The sequence below is a fragment of the Dysidea avara genome, chromosome 11 (assembly GCF_963678975.1).
Source record: "Dysidea avara chromosome 11, odDysAvar1.4, whole genome shotgun sequence".
Classification (NCBI taxonomy): Eukaryota; Metazoa; Porifera; class Demospongiae; order Dictyoceratida; family Dysideidae; genus Dysidea; species Dysidea avara.
Window position 1 is genome coordinate 26,808,605 of NC_089282.1, and position 18,098 is coordinate 26,826,702.

The following is an 18,098-nucleotide window of genomic DNA, read 5'->3' on the forward strand; positions in this document are numbered from 1 at the left end:
ACTATTTCACAGGCTTGTTACCAGTTTATAGTACAGGCCTGTATAAAATGCTACACAGGCCTGTTGTACACAATAGAGCAGGTTACAGACCTGCTAACATACAAAAATGACTAATTCCATGCCTGTACCAGGACTGAATTTTTGTAACGGGACTGGATTGTTGCAGAGACACTTCTTCTACTGTTTTTCGTCTGTAGCGCTGTATAATGGGCTGAGCATAGCTGAAAGCCAAGCTTAACAGCCACTACACTTTCAAAGCAGTATTTGATAGCTGGGGCACGCGTTCTGACAAAAACATTAATTCTGGTGCCAGCCTTTCTTTTGATGCAGTATGCGTGGGTTCACCAGTCATAATAATGTTACAAAAAAGGTAAACAAACAAGTTTAAAAAATGAGGAATTTTAAGTTCGATTAGGAATCATAGAAAAAAAAAGTAGGGAAACAAGGGAGGTCACCTACACCTGCAGATATACTAGTTAACATTTAATCCCTAATTCAGTCTTGGTCTTGCGATATAGACCGAATTTGGGATTAAACGTTCATTAGTATATCTGCAGGTGTAGGCAACCTCCCTTGTTTCCCTAATTTTTGTTCTATGATCCCTAATCGAACTTAAAATTCCTCATTTTTCCTAAACTTGTATCAGGTAGTAATGATGTTAACATTTCGATGTAATTTAATTAACACCTAATGTCCTAGAAGTGATGTATATGCTATTAAAAGTTGTCAGGTTGTCATAGTGATGGTTGTGTACATTTTCTGGTTGTCCTTCATGATGAAGTTGTTATATTGTAGTCGTGATAATGTGTGAGGTGTTATGTTGGTGGTAGTGTTGTAAGTAGTGATGTGGTCAGGATCATGGATAATATATATGTTATACATGGATTGCAAATGTACATAAAAAGTGTATTATGAATGGTATACAGTCTTTGTAATACATCAAAAAATTTTTACAGACTTGATATTGGTAGAATAACACAATTCTCTCAAAGTTGCAGAATGTTTTAAAACATACAGAGCCTTGTCATCAGATGGTAGTGTCTTGTTATCATCCATAAAGTTGTTTTGTTGTTGGTCGTTGCCTAGTTTAACAGTTAACTACTATGACTGTTTGTGGTTAGTATGTTGCTCTGGTAGGTTAGTGTAGGGTAATCTCTGACTAGGTGATAGTGAAAGAAAGGATAGCTACTCAATTTAAAGAACACAACTGTGTTTTATTTCTTAAGCTATTATAACCTGATGTAGGATAAGCTAATGCTGAATTATCAAGTGGATGAGGTGTGAATGGCAATGTTTATCATGGCAGTGTAAGTGTATACTTACACATACTTGGCACAGATGAAGGAGCAGTAACTGTTCTGTTTTTTTTTAAGCAACAGAATGTGGTGAGTTGGCTTCGTGTGAAGCTACACCACAGTGAAACGTTAAGACAACTATGCACCTGGCAACGGAAGCTACCAATATTCACTCATAGAAACTCAAGTTCATTCCATTGCTATTTACTAGAAGAATGAATACTAGAATCAGTTTTGTATAAAATATTACTTCCTCTGCATAAAATAGTTGGTTTCAAAGTTTGTCCCATAAACTTTTGTTACAAGAAATGTTTCACCGTTTTTGAATGTCCTTAATTTAAGACATTTTAACATACAATACTTTTAGTGACTATTATTGAAAAGATGTTTGTTAAATTGTTTGTTGTAATTTATTCACATTGATGGTATTGTATGATGCAATCACCTAATCAGTTAGTAGGTAAATCAAACATATTTCTTGTGTAAACTGAGATTTCCACTAATGGACCACAACACAAACGTGATCTCATATGACAACTATTTGATAGTTCCACTATAAGAAATGTGTAGAGGAGTTCATTATTTTGTATGGGCCTCATTCAATTACTACTCACAAGTGAGCAAAACATGTGTTAACAAAATCTACTCCAACTACTTGTGTACAATATAAGGGGCACGAAGTGTGGATGGATTAGGTGTTGTTCAGTTAGAAGTATCCAATCCAGTATGGGGTGTCTTTTCTATGATTTGATATTTAGTTCGTAGGATTTTGATTGGTAGAAAAGTTTGGAATTGTATGTTTATGATGGGACCCACCTTTGTAGATGTGGGTGTGTATATTAATTCTCCTTATTAGTATCAGTTGACATTAATGTCTTAGGTTTATTGAAGTGTGGTATTGTATTGAAAGGGACCATCTTGTTTATGCTTCACCAAGTTGGCTATCTCACTAGAGGCCCTTTTAATGATCACAACTCTTTGATTCAGAGCATGTCAAGCTACGTAACAACATCAATAGTCCACCAAATGATGATAGTGACCAGACAACATCACCACTAGCTGAGGCTACTGTACCACTTAACAAACCACTCAGGATCACCACTAAACCTCCACTACCTGCCGATCAGTTCCCCATCAATGATTGATGTTAGCAGCCGTTTCTTGCACACTGCCTTTGATTTCACCCTGCATGTAGTTAGTTTTTTCATTATACAGTGGAACCTCAGTTATCTGAACCCCTTGGGACCAGAGGTGGTCCATAAGTCTGAAAATTCCGTATCTCTGAAACTGTGTATAAATAACCTTAAAATAGCATAAGGAAAAAAAATTGAATTATCGTTATTTTCAACTACCCTAATAGAACAGTCACTACTCTAATAGAGCAGTCATTTCCATAGTTTGGTTAACTGAGAATACGGATAAGTGGGGTCCGGATAACTGAGGTTCCACTGTACGTTCTTCAAAATTAAAACCTTCAAAATTCATATTTTGCTGTTCCTACGAAAATTTCTGTTCAAAAATAACCAGTTATACGGTACTCATTTTTTAGCATGCCTTAATCATATGATCGTCACATATTGCACTTCATCTTCATGGTGTTTAGCTCGATTTCTTCCAAACCAAAAAAGGGTTTGAGGTTTGATAGTTAACCTACTACCTACATAGCAATTTTCATTAGCAGATTTACCCTGTACACCTGACAACATATTAGTGTTGATTGATTGGTAATAACTCCACAACTGTTTATCTTGTAACTTGTTACCAAGATTGGCCTTTAAGTGTGCAAAAGGAAAGAGAGAAAATGATCTGTGAAGGTTTTTGTAACTCTTGAATGCCTGTGGCAATTATACTCAAACTTGGTACATGGACTACTGAAGGTGAAGAGCATTTCCAATCAAAAATTGTCTCATTTCATAAAAGCAGCACGGATGAAAATTGTGTCCTATCAACAACCACTGGAGTGGCATACTGGCTCCACATGACACACTACCATGTGTCTTACAACACACACACACACACACACACACACACACACACAGACACAGACACAGACACCACTGTCTTCCAAATAAAGCCCTATTACATTGTCACACTTACCCAGTGAAATATTGTGTGCTATGAGTCAGTGTTGGCAAATTGTCCCAGGACAGGATTAGTACCGTAAAGGAGTACATGTATGTCTCACAGGTGAAGTGTGGGCAGGTCCCCATCAATACAGCTGGGTAGACTACTTCCCCAGTTAACACCAGGTTCCCATTAATACAGCTGGGTAGACTACGTACTTCACCAGTTAACACCAGGTTCCCATTAATACAGCTGGGTAGACTACTTCACCAGTTAATACCAGGTCACCATTAATACAGCTGGGTATACTACTTCACCAGTTAACGCCAGGTCACCATTAATACAGCTGGGTAGACTACTTCACCAGTTAACACCAGGTCACCATTAATACAGCTGGGTAGACTACTTCACCAGTTAACACCAGGTCCCCGTTAATACAGCAGGGTAGACTACGTACTTCACCAGTTAACACCAGGTCACCATTAATACAGCTGGGTAGACTACTTCACCAGTTTACACCAGGTTCCCATTAATACAGCTGGGTAGACTACTTCACCAGTTAACACCAGGTCCCTATACAGCTGGGTAGACTACTTCCCCAGTTCATATTAATACAGCTGCATAGACTGCTTCTCCCTTAGAGTAGTTCATCCACCTGAGTTAGGTGTTGTTTAGGAGCCCAGGAATAGGTGGACACAGTTTAGTGGATAATATGAAACTGATAGGTTAACAGCGTGAGGAGTTTGGATTAGTCAAACATGGGATTTTGGAAGGTTATGAAACCGCTTTTTGTAGATCCGATCACATTTTTGCTTTGCTTAGCTCACTACTGTAATAGAACATACACTTGTACAAAATACTCTAATAGAACAGTCAGATTTTACTGCTGACAATCAAGGATGTACCAAACTACTTATAACATGTATTAGTCTATTGTACACCTAATGTACATGTAAAGTCACTGTGTGATTGCTCTTCTATAGACCTGCTATTTCTGGAAGTCATTGAGGCAATATTTAAAGTGAGACACAGTTATCCTCATACAGCTAACACTCACCATCCACACACAGAGACTGCTATAATAATGCTAACACTACTTCAAGATCCCCTGATCCAATGTGTTGACATGGAGGACACCATAGACTACATCAAGAATGAGATACCAGTGAAGGTCATGGATAATGTACAGGACATTGTTGAGGCTGTACTGACACGCGACATCAATGCGAGATAACACTACAAAGACCCTTTACACTCAGTGATGTGTTCGATTAGGTCTTGGTCCTGTTGGTGTAGAGACTTGTTACTGGTCCCACTGACATCAACTCTGGGATATTCATGTCAATAGCTAAACTAGTCACTGGTGTCTATGATACAGGAGCAAATCACAAGGTAGTGTCACCACATCCTAGACTAGTCTCATCTCATCCCCTCACAGGTTGGAGGAGTTGCGTAAGAACCTTCAGTGTCCTCCACTAAACAACCAGTACACACAGAGACCATACTACAGGATGACATGTTACACACACCATCACTAATTTCACAACTCTTCATTCCCGTGGGTGCCCTACACATGTATAGATATAGTATACCACAATCGGTTCCATAGATAGTAGAGGGTGTATTAGTGTCCTCTACTATCTAAGGAACCATTTCTCATGATTTTAGTAGTCCAAAGGTGAGGCTATGGTTTGGGTTTAGCCATATTCATTCAGGGTACCAGCTTGGTACAGTGGTTAGGGCTCTAGTGTATTATGAAAAGTCACAACAGGCATTGTGAAATTAGTGCTACCCCCATATATGGTCTTGTCAATTGTTTATTTCATTTTATCGAATGTAGTATTTAAGTTGATTACATCATCATGTTGGGGCTTCCCCATTAACTAATATAGGAACTATTCTATTTTGTTCAGTGAAGTCCTACATTCACCTTGTATAGGAACACCCTCTGAAATGTGGACAAGTTTGATAATCGTGACTACAGTCACATACCCTCTACAGTAGTGTGAAGATGAGGTGTTAAGTGTTTCATCCTGTTGGCAGTATTATATTATATTTATTACTGTGCAGCAATCAAAAGATTATAACGCACAGGTGTGATCATAAAAGTTACTTAAGTTATTACAAAACTCATTAGGGGTAGAGGAATTAATTACATCATCAGGGAGTTGGTTCCATAATTTGATGGTTGATGGGAAAACTAGTCCCATGTGGTACACACATCTTGGATCATGAGGTTGTAATATGACATAGTTGTAGGATGTACCTCTCTAATGAGGACACTGTTTATCAGTGAATATATGGCTTCTATTATTCAGTACAATTGAGAACAGGTAGTAGCTCACTTCCAAAATAGTAAAACACTCTGAAAACGTTCACCTAATGCTTGGTCTTCAATAAGTAGTTACATTGAATGGGACTTTTTTCTTCCTGCACGCATCTCCGTAAGCTACGTGATGTCTATGAAGGAGCCTTGTGGCGGTAAATAACACAACACATGCCCTCGGGCAAAGTATGGCGAATAGCCAAGTTTGGAGTGAACTTGAATACAGCAACTCCTTGAATCGTGTTAAACAAATTAAGCGCAAGTAGCGCTTACTCTGAAAAGGCGGGATAGTTTCCAGCTGCTTATTCGTTGCTAGGAAATGAAAAGTTGAGAGCAAGTTGAAGTTGTTAGAGTAGCTCGTTGTAGTGTGGCTATAGTCAGTAACAAGGCTTAAGACTTGGACTAAGTTAGTAAAGCTTTTACAAACCTTTTGGAATTATCATTTAATAGTATGGGCTGCTTTTCTGGCTCCAAATTTGGCAGCTGTAGACGTAGGCTCTGGTGGGACAGCTATAGACTACAAGAACGTCGCAAATCAGCTAGACTAGTTTTACTATATAAAGTACTACATGATTTATTAATTATACCGAACTGTTATCTCCCATTTAAATCTACTGTATTACGGACCCGACACTCACACAACTTTAAACTAGTACCTTACCAACCAAGAATTGATGTATATAAATATTCCTTCCTCCCAAGAACTGTACCAGAATGGAATAGATTAGATGATGAGATTATTGAGACTGACTGTGTTGAAGAATTTAAGCAAAAATTAGCCCCTTCTATGTATATAGTTAAGTAACTTATCGTAGTTGTATATATTTTTATAGTTTATTATTGTAATTGTACATATGTATATAATTAAGTAACTTGTCGTAATTGTACATACTTATATAGTTAAGTAACTAATGGAAATTGTACACATGTAATTGCACATCAGCATTATACCCCTGGAGGGTCCTGCTGATTAACAATAAATAAAAATAATAAAAAAATAAAAATAGCGCTAAAAATAGAATACAAAGCTTTTGCTAAATAAAAGGCCATAAACTGAGTCTATTTTTGTATGAATTTTGTGAACTTTTATCGAAAGAACCTGTTACTGGCTAGCTAGCTAGAAGTTGATTTATAGACTAGGTCTATTAGCTAGTCCCCGGCATAGCTGGTGGTGTCTTACTAGTTGAATACACAACAACTAGTTTGTTATCTAGTTAGTTAGTGTAGCTTAATAGTTAGTTAGTTTACTGACCTGTTAGCTAGTTAGTGTATTAGGTAGGATATTATGTTGTTGGTTGGTCTTGTTGTTAACCTGCAGCTGGAGCAGCCATAAAGTGAGTGATAAATTGTGTTGTGTAAACTCAGAGGTGGAGAGTATTCAGGGGCGTAGGCAGGATTTCCAAAAGGGGGGTTCTGCCCTACACGTGTACACGTCTAAACATGTGTATTCTTATAAATTCATTCGCAATAGCGAGTAGAGGTACTTGAATTCCTCTGCCTGAAGACCTGTAGCTACCCATTTCAGTGGATTTGTGTAAGTTAATTCAGTTCTAGTTAACCAGTATCACGATTTAAAAAACTTAACTCTGAAAAGGGGGTTCGTCCGAACCCTTTGAACCCCCCCTGGCTACGCCCCTGGTATTAAAGAAAAACTGTTTTAGGGGGTTTAGAATAAATTGTTAGTATATTCTCGCATACTATAAATATACGGACTTCCTGTATAGAAAAACTTTAAAACTAAAAAAAAATTGCTAAATTGTAGGATTTTCTTGTAAATTCGTAATATTCGGAGTTACTACATGAAAGTGATGCTAGTAGTATTAAAATGGCTGACCTCCTAACTGTAGCCAACTGACCAGTTTAGCTATGGCCAGAGTTGGTGTAGTGTTGCTAAACTGCAGCAGCCGGCTCCATTCTGCTCTACTCCATCTCTGAGCAACTGTCATGAGGGAAGCTAGTCTGGTTGAGGTGGTTAACATATTCTAACAAGTCCACACATTCCCATTTCTGCCCACATCCTTTAATGGAAGTGACACAAAATTTTCATTATGGCTATTTCCACCTCATGGATTTGTAAATCTGCAAAATTTTCATTATTGTATTAGTGAGTTTGTTGAAGTGTCTTGCTCAAGGTTTTCAGCCATAATGAATAATAACCGCCCGCCATCATCATTTTAGGAAATGTTTGAAATGACAATCAACTTGGTTTGGTGTTAAATAAAACAATTCTTATCAACTTTTACAATAAAATAACAACACGTATGTGGCGGGATAATAGTTGTAAAATAGTACAACAACATGAACTAAACTGAACTACTGAAAGTGTTAGATGAACTCAACTGTTAGCTTCTCTTGTATTCCTTGACTTCTTCTCTTTGTGTTGATTTCTTCTTCTATTGATCTAATCATGTCCTTAATTGCTGGAGGGTAACTGGGAACATATAGCTCTTGTATTGTATTATTGCCCCTCAGGGCTTGTAGTATCCTTGTCATGGCTTCCCCACTAATGGGGTTGCCCCTCATCCACAGCTTCACTAGTGACTTGTTGGTAGCTAACGATGTAGCAATGTCCTCAGCCACATCATCAGTAATGGCGTTGTTGCTAATGTAGAGCACCTTCAACTTGTTAGTATCCTTCACTACAGGGAATAGTGTTCTTGCTGCAATGGAGGATAATGAGGTATTGCTCATGTACAGTCTTGTTAGCATAGAGGAGGGATGGGTCAACATGGTGTAGAGCTCTTCACTCTCCCCAATTATGTGGTTACCACTAATCCCCAACAGTTCTACTTTGCAGCTGAGGACAATGTCACTGATGAAGGAGGAGGATGAGCTGGTGAGGCCATTATTGTTCAACCACAAGTTGTTGATGATGACGTCACAGTTCTTGAGGTACTTGTGGATGGTGTGAAGGCCGCGATCTTGGATATAGCAGACCCACAAGTCGAGCTTCGCCCACTGCTTGTGGGAAGAGGAGGTGAGGAAGAGTGACACACACTCGAGATCAGTAGCTGATAGGCTAGTGCCGCCAAGATTGATTTCTCTGTTATTGAAGATTTCTGCCTCTTCGATGGATTTACACATCCTGTCATCTCCAGCCTCCTTGAAGCATCGATACAGGCGAAGACATTTTAACTGATTGTTAAGGAATTTGCTGGAAATGGCGATCTTATCGTCTCCACCAGACAGGAATTGTTTAAAAGAATATCGTTGTCCCTTCGTGAGTGTGACGTAAATGAAGAACATGTTCGCGTGAAGATCGCTCCAGAATTGTTCGCGAAGGAGACGAAACTCTTCGTCTTGTCGAAGGTCAGTTATAATATAGTTAGCCGCTAGGTATTCCTGAATAGTGAGGTGGAGGAAGTTAAATGTCGTTGTTTTCCCTGTAAGGCTAAAATGTTGTACAGCTTGTAATAGCCCAAAGCCATTAGTCCCCCCAGGGGTATCTACCATGTCTGGACAAGCTGCTCGAATGTGTTCAGACGTAAATACCAGTTTGTTATTGTTAAGTGCCTCAAGTGAGAGTTTGGCTAGTTGCTTAACTATCTTCTTGTAGGGCTCCGGCAGGGTTGTGAGATCAGTGATGGTGTCGGGTAGAGGATGACCAGACTTGGCAAGATGTCGGCAGATGGTGAGACAGATGAAATATTTGTATAATTCTGTGGAATTGCTAGGGAGGGGAAAACCATTTTTATGTAAGAACAAAAGGACAACCATGTTAAATGGAACAAAACACAGGCTATTGATGGTGACATGATGCTGAAGATATTGGGTGAGCTGTTTGGTTTTGTGTGGCTGTTTCTTGAGTGCCTGTTTTATAAACTGTTCTCTCTCTAGTTCAGCAAAGCCCAAGATGTCTACCTTGAGAGATGCTCGTTCACGAAGACTCACTGAGGCATGTGGACGAGATGACACTACTATACCACAAAGGGGTAACAATTTACGATTTAAAATTTTAGCAATTAGACTACTTTTTTGTAGTTCTGCTGGAAATTCATCGTAACCGTCAAAAAGAAATGTGATGTCTTTCCCACCATTTGCAAAAAGATAATCACTACAAGCTGTTGAAATTTCCTTAGCTTTGCTGTCTCCTTCACAGAAAAGACAAAGAAGATCACTGATTGATGTGACCTGCCAAATGTTGGGATCACGCAGACAAACCAGCAACACTATTTTAAACAATGTTAAAAATAGTGTCTTTCCCCATTGACATGCAATGTGTTTCAATAAAACAGATTTGCCTATGCCAGGTGCACCTTCGATTAGTACAAATCTTTTCCCATCACTCTCCTCCAATGGGGTTAGGATTTCTGTAACTTGTTTAGTTACAGTGCTGGTATTGAGGACATGTTGTAATGTCTCGTGGCTGTCTAGCTTACGATGGTGTTTGGGAGCTAACTGACCACTAGCTATTGAGTCAATGTCACCTGTTTGGGTTAGCTTGGCCATTTCCTTATCTTGTTCTTTAGTACGCTGCTCTTGATGCTGGATGAGAACTAGTGGTGTATAATCCTTCGGTTGATCTGGTGGCCATGTGTCTTCATCAACACTGTCTTGTACATGTGAATTAATCATGGCCACCCTCTGGGATAGGATGGAGACTTCTACAGGATAAACAACAGCTAATGTGGAGTACACTACAGTACACTTCACCTTTGACTGGATCAGTGATAGTCAACTTGTCCGTGTTGAGTTTGGGCTTCACTTGACCTAACCAAACAAAACATGTCATAACTAGCTACTAGCAATAGTTACTGTACATATTGTAACAACACACAATACATGTACAAACTATATAGTTACCTCTAACTGGATCACCAGACAATGCTGGTGACTCAATGGCAGTGAACAATTTCTCCCATGAAGCAGTCGTGTCCACCCTCAACCACTCTGAGAACATTTCATTACAACAGTCCTTGACACTCTGTGGGTTGTCCTTTCTGATGGCTCTCAGTTTAGCATCAGTCAGACCCAGTTCTACTCCTACCTCCCTCCAGTCTGCAGCATATTGTGGTGTGACATGTCGCTGGAGCTCCAGCAGTGTTGGAGTGGTGGACACTGTTAATCAATTTTCACATAATTTTTTAATCATAATTTCATGTTCTAATACCTTTGTTAACATTTTTAAACTGGTGCAGTCCTTGAGAAGTAGAAGAATTAATATTACCCATTGTAATTGTACTAAAACACAGTACAGCTGCAGGTAGATGGTAGTTCACAACTACAAAGAGTTGACGGCTTTCGTGATCAATGAATATAATGGGTAACTAGCCACACCCTTCTTATTATTGAAATGATTCATTTTCTACGTCACCTCCGTTATTATAGTAAGGGGCGCGCGATAGGTAAGTCCATCAGGATGACGTTGCTAACTTACAACAGAATTAGAAGACGATTGTTTAAAATTCATGTAAGGCCACTCCAATTTGTTTTTATGTTTCTGGTCATCTGAAGTTTGGTTTTAGGTGCGGGCGGGCGGAATTCAGCAACAAAGCAACAATGATGTGACTGCTCAATTAGAGTATTTTTGTGATTTTCTGACTGTTTTATTAGAGTATACAGGGCCGGAGGAGGGAAAATTGGGTTGGTCAGGCCATTGACTATAATGTTGAAATTGCTACTGTATACATGCCAATGAGAGAGGAGCTGTTGCACAGTGTGTGAAGCACACTCTGCGAAGTGCGAAGCACGAGCATTCTAGGGGGGTCTGGGGGCATGCCCCCACAGGAAATTTTTGAAAATTAGACACTCAGATATGCAATTTTAGTGATATTTCACTGCTAGTTAGCTATATAAATATGCTCAGGTCTATCTGTTGTTCTTCAGACTTTCTATACTATGTATAATTGTAGACCTGACATAGCTACAGCAGAGGACACAGCATGAAGCTTGCTGTATGGTTCATTTAGTTATAGCTAGCAATTAGAAGTTCAAGGGGGGTCTGGGGGTGCAACCCCCAGGAGCTGCAGAATTTTTGCAATTTAAAGGTTTGAAAATGCCTTAAAATTTAAAATTGATGCTAAATTTTAAAGTAAAACTAGCTAGCAAATTGCAACTTTCCCCCCAAATTTCACAGGGAACCCATGCAGCATGGCCCCTTTAGCTAGGATATAATTACTATACAGTGAATTCACACAGCTACAATAAAATGCTACACAGCTGTATACTACTATACTGGTTTGTATGAAGTGAACGGATCATCACGTAAATATACTGGTGGACAGTCACGAGACCAATCAGCATTCGAAAATGGCGCGATGTGGGTGAGACTGAGAGTTTGCTCGGTATCTCGACAGGACGAGTGGGTAGTTGAAGAGGAGTGATTTCTACTCAACATCTCATCCAGATGGCCACCATGTAATGTATGAGTGTGCAGCTTCTTGCCGAGGAATGAGTCATCTGGTTTGTCACTGCCAGCCCTTCGCCCAGTAAAGGAAGCCAAGAGAGACAAGCCAAGGAATGCTAATGATTATTTTATGAAGATTGAATTGTGATATAAGTGTGTTGGTTTAGAATCAAAGAAGATACCTGCCTTACACGTGATAAATGCCAACTGTCAGCACACGTGATACTGTTCGTAGAACCCACAATCATTTCTGTACAAAACGATACGAATGCAATGCTGTACTGTAAGGTAATTGGAGGTACTATACGTGTAGTTCTGTGCTTTAGTTAGGCTGAGAAACTAGGTAACTACTCGTGTCATGCATTTTCAATAACATCTGTAAAATGTACGTAGCTACATGTAGATGTGATCGTCCAAAGATTGCATGAGAGTAATGTAGCTAGTTCGAGCTGGTCAGCTAGTTGGTTCAACTCCAGATTATTGGTCCGGCTCAGGCCTGACCAACCGGACCGTCTCCTCCGGCCTTGGTATATCGATCTGTACTATGCACTATTCCCATTTCTTGCAGGTTTTCACTGATAAAAGACATATAGTGACACGTAAGCAGTTAGATTTAGCATGTTTGTAGCAGCCCAATATTTGTTTCTGAAATCCAGCCTTTTCAAAAACCTGATGCGGGCATATTCCCCATGTATTTCTGAAATTTCACTTTCTGCCAAAAGGATGCGGGCGGTGGACCAGAAACATAATTACCAATTGGAGTGGCCTAACCTAGCTCACATGACATACTCTTTTTGCGTGTATATCCTTTTTTATGATACATTATTCCTTTATCAGTTACATCACATGTTCCAGAGGGGTTTTTCCCCGATGTCTAGTCGCAATGGTGTGAACACCAGTGACAGTTTATGATTGGTGTTCCATCAAGTCATGTCCTTGAATGATGTGCACACTGCAGCCTCCATTGGACACACAACTGCTGTGCCTGTCTACTGTTGCCCCTTCCCCACCCCACACACAGACAAATATACATCACAACATAGACTAAAATATTGACTGTAGTCATCACAAATCAACTGTTGTAATATATTAAACAATTTGTTATGATTAAAATTGCTGGAGAAAAGTTGTTGATAATTTATTGACTTGTTCGTCTGATCATTTCCTCCAGTACTGTAGGAGAAAACACAACACATTACAACACGATCTACCACAATATACTACACTAGGAGCCCATAACCACTATAAGGAGCAAAGAAATATTTAACATCCATACATGACCTCTACTGACTGTTGTTAAATTCCAACTACACCTTGTGGTATGTATGGACTCCTACACACACCACACACTCTGATACAGTCACTCATATGCACACACTTTAGCTGCTACTGTTAAAATTTTAATGATCATGTCTACCTAGTAGTGATATATAGGGCCACCAGTACACCAATAAGGTACATGCTAGAGTTAGTGTTGGAATTGTGGGAAGCCAGAATAGTACACCACAGGATACTGTAGTGTGAAGGCAGGGCCGTAGCCAGACTTTTATTTGGGTAGGTTCTTTTAGAAAAAAAGTGGACCTTTTTTGAGGCTCTTTTTATATCAGCATGCGAAGCATGTTGAAACTAGGGGGGTCTGGGGGCATGCCCCCCCCCCCCCCAGGAAATTTCTTGAAAATAGACACTAAAAGGTTGAGATTAGTGGAATTTCAGTCAATAAAATTAACAATTTTTAGGTAGGCTCAAGACCAGCTATTTAGATGACATCTGGGAAATATCTCTACTGCTACTGTAATTATACCACCTGTGATTATACCATCTGTGTCTATAATATATTGGAATGTCACAGTGAATAAGAATGGGAAAGATTGAGCGCTCTGTTGGATTGTGCATTGAAGCATGGATGCTATTTATGGGCTCTGCATGGGAGGGGCTTGCCCACCAAAAATTTTATATTATGAAAGTTCTAGTTTAGACAACAAATATGGTTTGTAAATAAATTAAGTAATTACATACAGATTTTAGAAGAAAACGTAATTCTGACTGATCTATTAGAGTGATTGTTTTATTAGAGTGATTGTTCTATTAGGGTGGTTGACTGCTCTATTAGAGTATCTCGATCTTGCATTGCATTACAAGCACTGAATGAGCCAGCTACTCGGAGCACTTAATTTAGCTTCCTATTAGTGGTGTTTATTAAACTGGAGCTAATGGACTTTTGCTACTGAAAATTTGGACTTGTATACTAAAATTGTGGACCTTTTCGCTAAAATTGTGGACCTTTTTACTGAAATTGTGGACCTTTTCCCCAAGAGGGTGGTTCTTCCGAACCCCCCCTGGCTATGGGCCTGGAAGGTGTGGACACTTAAAGTCACACCTGATTCTCACTGGTCATGTGAGACATTGACGGTTAGTTGGCATTTGCTTCCCCTATTGATACAGCTAGGAAAACTGGTTCCAGTTAATACCTGGTCTCCAGGTCCCTGTTTTTGAGGAAAACTTCTGCGAATTTGGCAAGAGCCTGAGAATAGCATCTTGAATCACCAAAGTTTCCCTCCATACACTACGATCGGCTTTTATTAGTTTGACATGGTCACTATAATGAATTGGTCTCGTTAATAAGATCATGACATAAACCTTACCTATGTTTGGGACCTAGCCATTGACATGAGGTGGTCTTATTAATGAGGTCAGGAAGTACACCTTAGCTATGTTTGGGACCTACTTGACATGGACACTACAATGAGGTGGTCTTATTAATGAGGTCATGAAGTACACCTTAGCTATGTTTGGGACCTACTTGACATGGTCACTATAATGAGGTGGTCTTATTAATGAGGTCATGAAGTACACCTTAGCTATGTCTGGGACCTACTTGACATGGTCACTATAATGAGGTGGTCTTATTAATGAGGTCATGAAGTACACCTTAGCTATGTTTGGGACCTACTTGACATGGTCACTATAATGAGGTGGTCTTATTAATGAGGTCATGAAGTACACCTTAGTTATGTTTGGGACCTACTTGACATGGTCACTATAATGAGGTGGTCTTATTAATGAGGTCATGAAGTACACCTTAGCTATGTTTGGGACCTACTTGACATGGTCACTATAATGAGGTGGTCTTATTAATGAGGTCATGAAGTACACCTTAGCTATGTTTGGGACGTACTTGACATGGTCACTATAGTGAGGTAAAGAAGACATACCTCTTCAAAGTTCTCTTCCACCAGACTAGAGTGTTGACACTTTTGAGTCAATTTCTTCTGCACTGTTGTAGCCCAGTTGCAGTAATACCTGAAATATGATAATACTGGAATTCTTTTATAGACAAAATACCTCATTATCAGCTTGACAGGTGTCATAATTCTTGACCATGCGATGGTGAACTGAGGGGTAAGTAGTTCTAGTGTTCCTTGTGAACCAAACAGCTGGTGTATGTTAGATATTGAGATAGTGTTTCATGTAAACTACAAGGAAATGAGAGAAAAGCCATCATATTAACAACATGAGTAAAACTACATAAGTTAGGTGAGGTGAATCCTTGGACACACACTACCACAGATGGGGCAGTATTACCCCACAAGTGGGTGTGGCAAGGAAAGAAGAATACAATATATATATATTACAGTTGCTGATATACACGTTTTAACAATTTGATTTACTTTAGGTTGGGTGAAATTAATTGAATACAGTTTGTATAGTGTATACAATTTCATCACACTTGTCACATATTATGTGTTATAAACTAAACAATGATTTTTCACTGAATCATACAGTACGATAGTACTGTATAATAGGGACCACAAAGGAGTAGGTGTGGCCCACAAAATAACATCACCCAAAAACCAGCCTCAATTTCCCCTGACAACAATGAGGTAGTACTGGTGAGGTAAAACTAAGCCCAAACAAGCCTTCAGATTGACCCGAAATGCTTCCAACAAGTCGCTACGGAATTTAAAATAAAAAAATTAATGGAATTTTCTACTGACTGAGCAACCGACCGACTGAGTAAGTAAGTAAGTAACTGACTGATGCCTTTAGACAAGCATAACTCGATAACAGCTAAGGTTATGGACTGGAATTTTTCATTGTTTGATGTCGCTTCGGCCCGAGAGGTGCCTTTTGGTATACCATAGTACATACAATGCATTCTTCATGGACTTACTAGTGTCCTCCTTTGTGTCCCATTCATCTTTGCTGACAGCGAAGTGTCAATTTGGCAGTAGCACATGATGGCTTCCCTTTGTAACAGAAATTGTCTGTATATTTCATAGTGGCTATTTTGATTGCAGAGGTGCTTTTCGAACAGTTCTTGATCCAAAATGCAGTGTAACGGGTTGAACATAGCTGAAAACTATTCGTGATGAATACTTCACTTTTCAGATAATTGATATACTGTATAGCTGGAAAGTTTGGCGAATTTGGCGAGTGAACGATGTTTCGCCAAACTAAAATCCACCAAATTGCTTGGCCAATACAAATCTGTAGTGCCATTTCAGATGTGGTATACGTGAGTTCTAATAATAATATTTTCAAAAAAAGTTAACAAACAAGTACACAGAAAAATTTGGAATTTTCAACTAGAGTAGGGACCATAGCACATCAATAAAAAGTACTGAATCAAGCTGGAGTAGTGCATGATATTAAATTACAGTAAAACATCCATTATGGTATCTCGAGCACAGTAGGGATGTAAATAGCATTTCTTATTGTTTTACTGTGATTTAATATTGTGTGGACAACTGATTATTAACATAATTTAGTACCAGTTATAGAAGAGTTTAGAATACTGGCAAAATAACCCAGCTATTGTATATGCTGTTAAATTAAATTGCACAAAATAATGTCTGTGATTGCATAATCAAAATATCAGTACACACACATATCATGTTATTGTGATATTCTGACATGTTGATATGAATATCACCAACAAGTATATGTTAAAGCATAGCCGTGAGTGCTATATGAAAAATAAAGTACGAGGTGCACGGCTCAAGATGCTAATAAAGCACAAGGCGAAGCCAAGTACTATATTAGCATCAAGGCCAAGCGCCGAGTACTTTATTTTTCATATAGCACAAGCAAGGCTATGCTTTAAATGATTTATGGAACTTTCTAGCCGTGTAGCTTCACCATACACTAGGACTCGTAATAAACATGCATTGCACGAACTATTAGCAGCCTGAATGTACACAAACTAGTTTAACAAAGTAACTCACGCGTAGTTCATCATAGTTTGGTAAGACGTTCATCGCGTATTTTGGCAGGTTTGGGTCGTAACCTACATCAATTCTATTTTGACACATGGTGAAGTATTTCTGTGATATCTCCAGGACTTGTCTGTTTACATTAACAGACGTAACAGCAACGTCCCACCCATCATCGAAACATTTAGGTATGTCTATAAAAGCAATCCAGTGGTAGAACTTGTATTGGCTGGGGTGATTGATCACTCAGCGCGGCGAGGCTATCAGCCTTCACCGGCTTGGGTGATTGGTCATACTGGCGTGAGCCCCACAGGCTATTAGCCTGCTAAAGCACATGGTACAACTGTGCTTTATTGCCCACAAAGAGTGCTTTATTGTGAATAAAGCACTCTTTGCGGTGCAATAAAGCATTGTTTGCCCTAAAGTGTACTTTATGAAATTTAAAGTACACTTTTCCCTTTGATCTCCCCCACGCAAAGTTCTATAATACATAATAATGTAGTCTTGGTATTGTACATACCTCACACACCACCAGTCAGGGTTAGTCTTCTCAACAACTAAACAGACACACATTGTAATCCCACAATGAAAAATAATTACTACATGTAATACTGGCATGTACGTGTACAGTAAATTAAATACTTATTGTAGTTTGTATGAAATGAGCAGTGTGGTTGCCAAAGGAAGCAGAAAGGAGGGTTGGGAGCTTATAGCTTCCCTCCTCCCTCAGAATGATATGCCAAAATTATTCTTCTTGGAGTGAGGCTGAAAACCATGAAAAAGAATATACTCGAATAGAACGCTCAAATACCCTAATACAACAGTCAAAGAACTTAACGTGGTCCTAAAATTAG

The 18,098-nt window shown here is 39.1% G+C and overlaps 3 protein-coding genes across 26 annotated transcripts in view; 1 reads left to right on the forward strand and 2 right to left on the reverse strand.

The window, feature by feature from the left end:
- The window catches only part of LOC136238916 (sodium/bile acid cotransporter 7-A-like), a 51,003-nt gene that overhangs the window by 23,384 nt on the left and 9,521 nt on the right, over positions 1-18,098 (reverse strand). For 2 of the 4 annotated variants that reach the window (XM_066029575.1, XM_066029574.1), the window contains one exon: positions 15,419-15,504. The exons of 1 other annotated variant lie outside the window; for it this stretch is intronic. The gene's annotated coding sequence lies outside the window, so the exon portion shown is untranslated. Of the gene's footprint in view, positions 1-15,418; positions 15,505-17,764; positions 17,802-18,098 lie in introns of those variants that run through there. One more of the 4 variants, XM_066029572.1, reaches the window with a different exon arrangement.
- LOC136238918 (uncharacterized) overlaps positions 1-18,098 on the forward strand; it is a 51,052-nt gene that overhangs the window by 11,072 nt on the left and 21,882 nt on the right. For 15 of the 21 annotated variants that reach the window (XM_066029602.1, XM_066029606.1, XM_066029614.1 and 12 more), the window contains 3 exons: positions 4,343-4,380; positions 4,428-4,751; positions 4,798-5,211. The exons of 1 other annotated variant lie outside the window; for it this stretch is intronic. In XM_066029602.1, the coding sequence (XP_065885674.1) occupies positions 4,343-4,380; positions 4,428-4,593 (204 nt within the window). In that variant the 3' untranslated portion in view covers positions 4,594-4,751; positions 4,798-5,211. Of the gene's footprint in view, positions 1-1,163; positions 1,308-4,342; positions 4,381-4,427; positions 4,752-4,797; positions 5,212-18,098 lie in introns of those variants that run through there. 5 more of the 21 variants (XR_010693265.1, XM_066029599.1, XR_010693264.1 and 2 more) reach the window with 4 other exon arrangements.
- LOC136239201 (protein NLRC5-like) lies at positions 7,883-10,856 on the reverse strand. The gene is made up of 4 exons (XM_066029928.1): positions 10,796-10,856; positions 10,489-10,743; positions 10,339-10,395; positions 7,883-10,289 (listed from the first exon to the last, which is right to left on the reverse strand). The coding sequence occupies exons 1-4, from the start codon at positions 10,854-10,856 to the stop codon at positions 8,011-8,013; spliced, it is 2,652 nt and encodes an 883-aa protein (XP_065886000.1). The 3' UTR covers positions 7,883-8,010.

Bases quoted from the DNA above. Each gene is read 5' to 3' on its own strand.
- LOC136239201 (XM_066029928.1), bottom strand. From the start codon at position 10,856: ATGGGTAATATTAATTCTTCTACTTCTCAAGGACTGCACCAGTTTAAA. The intron at 10,396-10,488 runs GTAACTATATAG...TTGTTTGGTTAG, and splicing joins GTCTGGTGATCCAGTTAGAG to GTCAAGTGAAGCCCAAACTC. The intron at 10,290-10,338 runs GTGAAGTGTACT...TTTATCCTGTAG, and splicing joins TATCACTGATCCAGTCAAAG to AAGTCTCCATCCTATCCCAG.